Source organism: Lynx canadensis, chromosome E2 (assembly GCF_007474595.2).
Source record: "Lynx canadensis isolate LIC74 chromosome E2, mLynCan4.pri.v2, whole genome shotgun sequence".
Taxonomy (NCBI): Eukaryota; Metazoa; Chordata; class Mammalia; order Carnivora; family Felidae; genus Lynx; species Lynx canadensis.
Window position 1 is genome coordinate 46,300,723 of NC_044317.1, and position 9,827 is coordinate 46,310,549.

The 9,827-nt window shown below is 56.4% G+C and overlaps 1 protein-coding gene across 3 annotated transcripts; it reads right to left on the bottom strand.

Annotated features, from left to right (window-relative positions):
• On the bottom strand, window positions 1-7,732 carry YIF1B (Yip1 interacting factor homolog B, membrane trafficking protein). 3 transcript variants are annotated; one of them, XM_030297771.1, is made up of 8 exons: window positions 7,641-7,732; window positions 3,306-3,544; window positions 3,119-3,223; window positions 2,842-2,920; window positions 2,650-2,707; window positions 1,435-1,590; window positions 1,260-1,353; window positions 1-378 (listed from the first exon to the last, which is right to left on the bottom strand). In XM_030297771.1, the coding sequence occupies exons 1-8, from the start codon at window positions 7,681-7,683 to the stop codon at window positions 223-225; spliced, it is 930 nt and encodes a 309-aa protein (XP_030153631.1). In that variant the 5' UTR covers window positions 7,684-7,732; the 3' UTR covers window positions 1-222. The 3 variants fall into 3 exon arrangements, with proteins under 3 accessions (XP_030153631.1, XP_030153630.1, XP_030153629.1); XM_030297770.1 differs by having other exon boundaries at window positions 7,632-7,729; XM_030297769.1 differs by lacking the exon at window positions 7,641-7,732 and adding an exon at window positions 4,025-4,174.
• Window positions 7,733-9,827: the final 2,095 nt, after the last annotated feature.

Here is a 9,827-nt window from a genome sequence, read left to right on the forward strand (position 1 = left end):
CGCCGTGCCCATCACGGTTTATTGTTTCCTGAACAGCGGCCGCACTGCGGGGCGGCCTGTGCAGCTGGAGATCTCAGCACCTCGGCGAGGGGAGGGGGCGGGGTCTCGGGAGGGGGGCAGCGCCGGTGCCAGGGCGGGGGCGGGGCCCCCGGGGGCGACGGGCAGAGGGGAGGCGGGCGCGGCCGCCCGGAGCAGCAGCTGGAGGCGGGGGCCGGGTCGCCCTCACCGCACCAGGTGGAAGGTGAGCCAGTACATGAGCAGGGGCTGCGCCGCCGCCACGGCCATGGTCAGGTACATGCGCAGCTGGTTCCTGGCGCCGCGCACCGGGACCCCCTCGGCCGCTGCCTCCGCCAGGATCTTCAGCCGCAGCGTCCGGATCTGGGGCGGGAGGGGGTTCACCCTGAGTCGTCGGCCAGGGCGGGGCGCCTGGGTGTACTTCCAAGCCCTGCCTCTCTTCCTCCACGGGGGTGGCTGGGCTCAAGTTTCTGCTCGTGGGGAGCCCGGGTTCCCCCCAAACCTCCAAACAGATGGCGAGGACTTCCTCCTACCCAAGCCTTGTGAGAAAACGTGAGGGTTCCAAACTCCAACGGCAGGAGAGTCCCCTGAGTGAGATGGGGACTTCGTGGGGCACACCCTGCCTGAAGAGGTGGCTGGGCTCAGCCACGGCTGCTGCCACCGGCTTATGTTGGCCCGAGGACAATTTTTCAACACAAGCCAGGATGCTTTTTTTTTTTTTTAAAAAAACTTTTAAATAATGACATCTAAGTCAAAGTTTATCTGAGGGTCAGACTTGGCCAGTTTTTGCCCTCTGCTCCTCACATATGCTCACACTGCATCCTCCCAGTACCCTGAGATGCAATTATTCCCCTTTTTACAAAAGGGGAAACAAGGTTAAAGAGGGGAAGTGATTTGCCTGGGACCCAGAGAAGCTACTGCCAGGGGTACTGAAACTTTTTTCATCCTAACAGACGCTCTGGCAGGAAAGCCCACCATGTAAGGAGTGTGGAGTGAGGGCAAGAGCCCACTTTAACAGCCCAGCGGGGCTCCTTCTCTTCCTTCAGGCCCAGCTTGGACACCCCCTCTTCCAGGAAGCTCTCCTGACTCCCAGGCTCGGGTAGCCACTCCAAGGCTGCTCAGTGCAGCAATGTGCCTCTTGTATCAATTCCCAACCTGACATCCTCTGCTTGGATGCCTCCAGGGGACCCCAACTCTGAGGGCTTGTGCCCTCAAGCCTCATCCTCCCCTGAACCCCAGCTCACCATGAACACAAAGATAGACACGCAGCACCAGCCCAGCACCAGGTAGTAGCCAATCTTCCCAAAGAGCAGGCCCATAAGGACCCCGCCAATCATCCTGGGAGGAGAGGGGAAGGCTGGTCTGAGGGAGAGGGCTCAGGGCTGGGGCTGGCAGGGGGGAAGGGGGAGGGGTACTTACCCAACATATTTGTAGCCCAAGAAGGCCACCAGATCGATAGTGGTGAGGTCGGTGTTGACAGTGACCAGGTAGAGACTGAGCAGGATGGCCAGCACCTCCAATGTCAGCCAGGCCAGCGCAGAGCTCGCCTGCAGCCCCAGGAGGTCTGGGGAGAACCTGCCGGCACCAAGCTCTGTCACTTGGCTGACCGGCTCCCACCCTCCCAGAGGATCCACCTGCAGACAGCCTGTGTTGGGTGGGTCTAGAGACTCAACAGTGACCAAGATGGATCTGGACCCTGCCCGCATGGAAATGTCATTCCAGGGAAGGCTGACCTGTCTTCAGTGACAGCCCGGAGAAGCGATGGCTGGGATGAGGGAAGCACAGGGCAGGGGAGTTGCTGGGCCCAGCTGGGAGAAAGTATCAGAGAAGGCTTCCCAGAGGAGAGGATACCTGAGCTGAGGCCTGAAGGAATAAGCAGCTGACTGGGGAAGAAGGGCCATGGTCTCTGCCATATCCCCAGTGCCTCAACAATTAATGGATTCTAATGACAATTGTTTTTGATGCCACAAAAGAAATGAACTGGGGCCTATGAGCAAGAGGTGGGGGCTTGGCCCAGGCTGGGGGATGGAAAGGCTTCCCCGAGTAAGCGCCATCAGAGTAGCAAGTGAGCAGGTGCTGAGCAGGTGACGCAGGGAAGTAACATACTCCTGAGTAAAGGCCCCGGAGAGGCAGCACCAGGCCCTCTGGAGGATGGAAAGAGGCCCAGAGTGGCACAGCAGAACGAGGAGGGGCAGAGCGAGGCTGTGTGGAGGCCATGGAGTGCCAGACTAAGGGGCCAGGGCTTGATCTGGGGAGGGGAGAGCTACGGGCAGCTTCTGAGCAGGGTGGGACTTGGCCAGGCCCGCATCCCAACAACACCTTTAGCCGTTGCCGAGGGGATGTGGGCAGGGCAAGCTGGTTAGGAGGCAGTGAGGACAAGCGTGATCTGGTGATGGAGGCTAAGAAGGAGGATGGAGTTAGAGTTGCCCACTACAGGTGTGGTGATAGGCTACACATGGGTGGAAAGCGAGGGAGGAGGGCAGGCTGACTCTGAGGGCGACACCAAGGGCCCTGCGCCAGGCTGACTGGGAGCACGGTGGGGCTGCCCTGAGAGAGGAGATCCAAGACACCTTCCTGACTGCCCCTCAGCCCCCCAGCCCTCACCCCACTCTGCCTACTCCAGGCCTCCCTTACCTATCCTGGGTCCCCAGCGCCAGGCCAGCCACCAAGACATAGGTGATGAAAGCCATAGCTGTGGGAGGCAGACACACAGACACGGGTCAGAGGAAGACGGACCATCCTGGGCCACTAGGCACCTAAACCTCTGCCCTAGATGTGCCCACCCAGAGGGAGGAGGGTGCCGGGCAGTGACAGGGAGGGTGAAACCTGGAATGTAGAGGTCAGGAGCATTGACGTCAAAGCGGGGGGCGACTGGTGTGTCCTGCTGGTACTGTACTTCCCAGTCCTGTGGGGAGAGTGGGGGGAGCAGCAGGACCCCCAGAGCTGGGCTCCTGCACGGCCTCCAGACCCTCCCTTGAGGCAAACCCACCCAACCTGCCCCTCCCTCACACCGGCCGGCCTCTGACTCACCCTGTACCCTCCACCCCCACCCGGAGGCCCTCCCTCCTCAGACCGTGTTCCCCTCGGTGGAGGCAGTGCTGACCTGGTGCAGGTAGGGGAAGAAGAGCAGGCCTAGCTTCTTGCCCACGTACATGGTGTCCACGGCAAAGTAATACTTGAGCTTGGTGACGGGGATGAAGCGGTCAATCTGGGGGGAGGGAGAGCCCAAGCCTGAAGCCCCGGCCTCACGGCCCCCGCCTTCCCCCGACGCCCACCAGCCCAGAACTCACGTTCTTATCCACCAGCTCCTTGCCCTGTGCGGCCAGGCTGCTCCCGTAGGCCATGGCCATGTTGGACACAGGATCGGCCAGGAAGGCCTCCTGGGGCGATGCAGAGGCTGGCGCGTAGCCCAGGCCTCCAGGTGCCCGTTGGGCCCCATAGCCCCGGCTCTGGGCTGAACTTGTGTCATCGAAAAGCTGGTGGGGGTCAGCCATGCCCGGCTGGGACACCGGGATCCTCCGCTTTGACGCTGCAGGGGAAGAGTGGGGAGCCTCACTCATTCTGCAGGTGCTCTCCTCTCGCGGCAGTGAGGTGCTGGTTTTGGTGTCAGATGGGCCACCCAGTCAAGTGCAGGCAGGCTCTGTCTGCCCGTCATGTGTCCATCCAAATAACAGTGACGATACGTTGATGGCTACTATGTACTTGGCCTGCTGTGTACAGAATCCTGTACCAAGCCTTTTACCAACAAGGTCTCTGTGTCTCCCTTCATGCCCTCCTTCACTTGTTCGCTCTCCGGCCACACGGGCTTCAATGTTCACCGGAAACACCAGGCCCGCTCCCACCTCACGGCCTCTGCTCCAGCCGTTCCTCTGACTGGATGCTTCCCCCCTCCCCTCCGCCAGGTCTTGGCTCTGTGGTGCCTTCCCACCAGACCATCCTGTCTACAACCGCATGTCCCTTGGCAGCAGGGACATCCCCTGCCGCCCACCCCCTTCCCTGCTTCACTTACATCGAGAACTCAGCGCCGGCTGACATATTAGCTGTTTTATTTTGTTCACTGTCTCCCCACTAAAATGTGTGCCTCCAAGGGGCGGAGCTTCGTCTTGTTCATGCATGAACCCCTCGCCCCTAACACGGGGCTAGGGCAGGTGCCTGACAAAACCCTGCGAAGTAAGAGGCTATCTCCACGTCACAGATGTGGTAACCGAGGCTCAGACAGGGGAAGTGACTTGTGCAAAGGGCCACACTGAGTGAGTGACAGAGCAAGAGTCTAGCCCAGGCGGGCCTGATAGCTAGGACAGTAAGTGAACCACGCACCAGCACTCAGCACATACCAGGCTGTGTGCTCAGCACTGCGGATGAACTCATTCAGTCCTCACGGCAGCCCCACTTTGTGCCAGTGCTATCACTGTCCCCATTTGACAGACAGGAAAAGCGAGCCCCAGAGAAGTTCAGGCCCTTGCCCAAAGTCACTCAGACAGTATGAAGCAGAGCCGGGTGTCAGGTCTGGAAAAAGTCCCTCTGGCTTCCTGTGGGGAACAGACTGGGGTGGGAGGCAGGAAGAGGGGAGGAGGGAGAGGCATGGGAGCAGGGTGGGAATCGGGATGGAGGGGTGGGACAGTGATGGGGAGGGGGATGGGCTGCTTCTGGCCAGATTCTGGAGGGGGTAGGGATGGGGCCTGCTGGAGGTGGGCTTAGTTAGGGTAGGGTAAAGAAGAGGGAAGAGAAGGGGAATATGGAGAGGGCGGATTTGAACCCAGCACTCTGGTTCTGGGGCCCCAGCTCAACCGCAAGCAATGCCACCACAGCAGCTACTTACGGAGCTCCCCCTATGTGCCAGGCGCCCTTGTGGGCACAGGGAAAGGGTAAGAGGGTTACAATGGGATGGGGGAGAGGAATCCAATAATCTGTGTCCTGGCTTTGCACCTCAGTTCTCTCTTCTGTAGAAGAGTCAATGGCCCAAGGCCAAGGGACACTTATAGACTCCTCAGCTCCTGGCCTGGCACGTAAAAAGTGTCAATTCCTGTCACCTGTTATGGATTACTAGTCCCTCAACTCTTCCTCTCAGTTATCTGCAGCCTGAAAACAGACCCAGGTGTGCTCAATCCCACAGCAAGCGGCACTGGCCTGGCCCCTTATCCCCAAGGCCCACTCTCCTTTCCCCTCTCCCACTTCTGAAAGTTTTGGTGCAAGCCCTTCTTCCCTCCCCATCACTCCCCAAGCCTTTGATATTTGGGGTTCTGGCCCCACTAGCCTCCTAAAAACCCCTCTGCACTGCCGGGCCAAGACTGTTAGCCACTGTCATCCGACCCAGGCCCTCGGAAGCATTCGATGCCACTATCCCAAATGCCAATCTCCAACTCTCTGCTCCCTTGGTTTCTGAGACACTGTACCTAACTCCTTCTCTTTCCTGAGCCCCACAAACACCTCCTGAGCACCCCTATGTCTTAGGCTCTGCTGCAGGCATGGTGGATATAGCAATGATCAAAAAGACAAAAACTCCTGGGGCACCTGGGTAGCGCAGTCGGATAAGCGTCTGACTCTTGGTTTTGGCTCAGGTCATGATCTCACAGTTCACGGGTTTGGGCCCCACTCTGGACTCTGTGCTGACAGCGCAGAGCCTGCTAGGGATTCTGTCTCTCTCTGCCCCTCCCCCACTCTGTCTCTCAAAATAAATAAACTTAAAAAAATTAATCAAAACGACAAAAACTCCTGCATTTGCGGAGCTGACGGTCTCGGGATGGGTCCCTCTCCAGCCTTGGCTTATTTTCAGCTCTCTGAAACATGTGGCCACATTTTCCACCCTTCTGGCTTTGCCTCTCACCTAGAGCAACCCCACCCACCCACATGTGCCTTGGGCCCTGGGCTCTGTCTCCAGTTGCCACTTCTCTCCTGGCTCCACATCCATGTGTGGCCAGTTCCTGACCATGCCCTCTGGCTGCCCCTGGGGCCTCACGTCAGTGTCCAAGCCCCTGACTCCCCTTCTTTCTGACATCCAACCGACTAGTTGCTGGTTCTCGCCCACTGTGGCTCGGTGCTTATCCTCCCTTTTCAGACCCTGTCATCTTGAGCCTGACTTAGATGTCCTCCTACCAGGTCCCCCTGCCTATTCTTGCCCCACCGACCTTCTCTCCGTCAGCAGCCAGATTTTAAACGCAAAAGAATATTTCATGTCCGCTGCCGAAGATCAGTCCCCACTGTGCTGAGAATAAAAGCCACACGCATGACCCAGCTACGCCAACCACCCTGGTTTGCTACCTCTCCTGGGGCTCACAGTGCCCAGTCGCACTGGCCTCTCGGGCCCTGACTCTGCCAAGCTCCTGGCCCACACAGACTTTTGAACATGCACGGCTATCCCTTTGGAACATCTGCCCACGATTAACACCTGCCAAAAGAGCACTCAGGCCTCAGCTCAAGTGTTTCCTTTGCAGAGACCTTCCTCACTCCTCAGTAGAAAGCACCAGCCTCACCTTGTTCTCATAATATCCAGCGTTCTTTTTTCCCTTCTGAGCATTTACCACATTTGCTAACTATATATACATTTGTCCACTTGTTTACTGGGTGCAAGCTTCCAACGCTTTTCCTTCCCACCACAAATCCCCTTCTCCGGTCGAATTCCTCACAAGACATACCTCTTTCAGGAGGCATCACTGACACGCCCAGCCTGGGTCACACGCCTTACGTGGACTACCACAATCCCTCCATCCCGGCCCTGACCCCTCTGCCTGTGCTTCCCCCATCAGGTTACCATCACTCTAAACTGCCGCTGTCTTCTGCTTTCTACTGGTAGTGCATGAGGACAGGAACCAAGGCTGTCTGGGCACTGCTGTGGCCCTGGCAACACCCACCACAGAGCCAGCCAGGCACCTTATCATTATTAAGGTTGAAGACAGGAATGAGCACATGGTGCCTCTGAACCCCCATCACATCCTGGATTATTCCCTTTACAGCCCTAAGTACTCCCCAGATTTTCTTGCTGACTTGCTTGTTCCGAGTTTAGTGTCTGCCTCACCACTAAACTCTGAGTTGTAAGTTAACAAGGACTAGTGCTATGCTAGTTACTACCAGGTACCCAAATTCCAGCAAAGGGCCTGGCACAAGGGGAGCTGAGGCAGGACATGCTGAAAGAATAAATGAGATGTACGCACAGTCACGGAGATGAAGAAGAACTTAAAGAGAGATACAAATTAAGAAAAACGGGAAGAGGGGGTGAACAGTCTAAGATATATAGGTTCAAATCTTATGTGAGAAGTAAACATGGCCCTCTGAGCTCACGAAGGGCTTGAACGCTGTCCTACGGAGCGTGGGCGACAGCCGGAGGCCACGGAAGGGTGGGGAGAAGGCAGCTCGCTAACTGCAAATGAATGAAAGTCGTCTTTTCCTGCACACCACACATTATCCCGCCCAAAGTTTTCTTCCAAAGGAATTTCCTAAAGAAAAGAAGAAGCTACCCCAACGCGCCCCCTACCCGGACCTGGCATCTTAGCGCTGTGCACACCCTGAAGCTCTAGATCCCTGACCCCGTGACCTCCGACCTGCAGCGACCTCGCCAACTGCCGCGGCAGCCCCGCCACGCCCCCCGCCAGCCCGCCCGATCTCCTCGACCGGCCACGTACGCCACTTACGCTGCCGGGGCGTCCCCGCCGCCGCCAAGCCCGCCGGGTGCATCCTTCACCGCCGCAGCCGCTGCCGCCGCCGCCGCCACCGCCCCAGCCGCTGTTCGAAATGTGCCCGCCCGGCTCCCGTAGCCACGCCCCAGCGACGGCGCGACAGCCAATAGGCATAACGATCGCATAGAGGCCACGCCCCTCGCGGAGGCCTGGACCAGTTGGCAGCGGGCAAGAGGCGGGGAGCAGAGACCCGTGGTGTAAGGCGAGAGTCAGCACTAAGACGGGTAGGTGGGCGGAGCCGAGGACAATCCAGGAGTAGGCGGTCTCGCGCATGACGAGAAATGTAGGTATCGGGAGAGGAGACTTCTGGGAAATGGAGTTCTCTATATCGACGGACGCTCAATTTGGATCACAGAGAGCACTGGAGAGCCAGAGAAGGGTGTGGAGCAGGAGAGGAGAGATCCATTTGTGTTCTCGAGGGCCTAAGAGGAGTTATGCAGACTCTTACGCTTGTACAATTAAAATTACAATTTTAATTTTGTATTAAAGTGAATACATAGAGTGAGAAGAGGACACCCAATAAGTCAGGTAGGAAGAACCAGGGGTCTTTCTTTGGAGGCATCTTTAGACATTTACCCAGAGATTCATAAAAATGCTCTTGCGTTGTGACCTGGCTTCCCCTGTCTGCCAAAACCACTCTGCAACCTCCAGCAACACATCACACACACCCGCAAGTGAGGAGCCTTAAAAGTTAGGTTTCCTCAGTCTTCTCTCTGTCCCTCAGTCTCCCCCTTTTCTGTCCCTCGGTCTCCTCCACTTATCTCAGGCAAAAATAATGGTAGAAGTGACTTCTGGGCAGTGATAGCACTCCAGAAGGATGTCAGCAAGCGTCCCTGTTACTGTGGCTTTCCCTTTCCTCCTCTGAGATCTTGTCTTTTCTAGGAAACTGGAGGACTGTTTCTGGTTTCTCAGTTATGAGTCCTGGCTCATTCGCGGTCCTTTTACATGAGTGAGGCTCCCCCATTCCCCTTCTGCACCTCTGGCGTAGCATCTATCCCTCTGGCTCCACTACCATTTCTTCACCTTCAGTTCTCCCTTCTAAGTTCTTCCGTGACTATTTTGTAATGTTCACAGCATTTTATTAATAAAGCAAGTGTTTTGGCTTCCCGTTGGCCTCATATTTACCCCTTACCAGTTTTGGGATTAGTCCATTTTTAAGCCTAAATATTCTCATCTGTTTAATGGGCATAATATAGGAGAGGATGAGGATTCAGTACACTGTGTACACAGGACCCGGCATATTGTAAGTCTTTGATCACTGGCAGCTACAGTTACTGGTTTTATTATCAAGTGTCTCTTCCTGTGGGTTGTCAGCCTCAAGTTGGGCTCTGCCCCTAGAACTGCCACAGTTTCATAAATAGAACCAGCTAGGGTGTGTCTGAGCTGGGCGCTAAGCCCCACTCCTCTGCCATTCTGATGTGGTGGGGATCCTGGCTGCCCTCCAAAGGCCTGAAGGGAGAGTGCTGAGTTACAGCTGGAGGGGGATGTGAGGAACAAACAGGGAACAGGGAAGGAAAAATTTCCCCTTAAACAGAGGTGTGATTCTGGTTCTGCCAGAGAGACTCCGGCTCACTCATATTCACCTTTTTTTTTTTTTTTTTTTTTTTTTTTTTAATAGGCTCCACACCCAGCACAGAGCCCAACACGGGCTCTGAGACACACAACCCTGAGATCAAGACCTGAACTGCCATCAAGAGTTGGATACCCAATTGAATGAGCCACCCAGGTGCCCCTAACTTTTTTTTTTTTTTAACCAAATTACCTTTAATGTCTCAGCTCAGTTATCCCCTTCCTCGGGTAGTTTTCTTGACCTCCCCAAACTGGATCAGGTTACCTCTTTGGGTTCCTGTGGGCTCCACAGTCCTTTAGGCTTCCCCCATCCCAGCTCCAGTTACTCCCCTGTGCTTCCCTGATCACACACCTGACCCTCTGGGCTGTGGCTCTGTTGAAGCAGCAACAGGGGCTGAGAGCTGAGAGCCCCCTGAGGGCAACGTCTAGAAGAACTTGAGGACAAGGTCTGGAACTGTCTTGGTCGCTGCTGTATTCCCAGCATCACTCACCAAAGGGTCAGGCACAAAGTAGGCGCTGAGCAAAGATTTGAGCTAAGGCACCCCACTCTGTCCATGGGGGCACAGACGACGC

Bases quoted from the DNA above. Each gene is read 5' to 3' on its own strand.
- YIF1B (XM_030297769.1), bottom strand. From the start codon at position 4,130: ATGCATGAACAAGACGAAGCTCCGCCCCTTGGAGGCACACATTTTAGT. The intron at 1,591-2,649 runs GTAAGGGAGGCC...TGGTGCCGGCAG, and splicing joins GCGCTGGGGACCCAGGATAG to GTTCTCCCCAGACCTCCTGG. The intron at 1,354-1,434 runs GTAAGTACCCCT...CTCTCCTCCCAG, and splicing joins TTGGGCTACAAATATGTTGG to GATGATTGGCGGGGTCCTTA.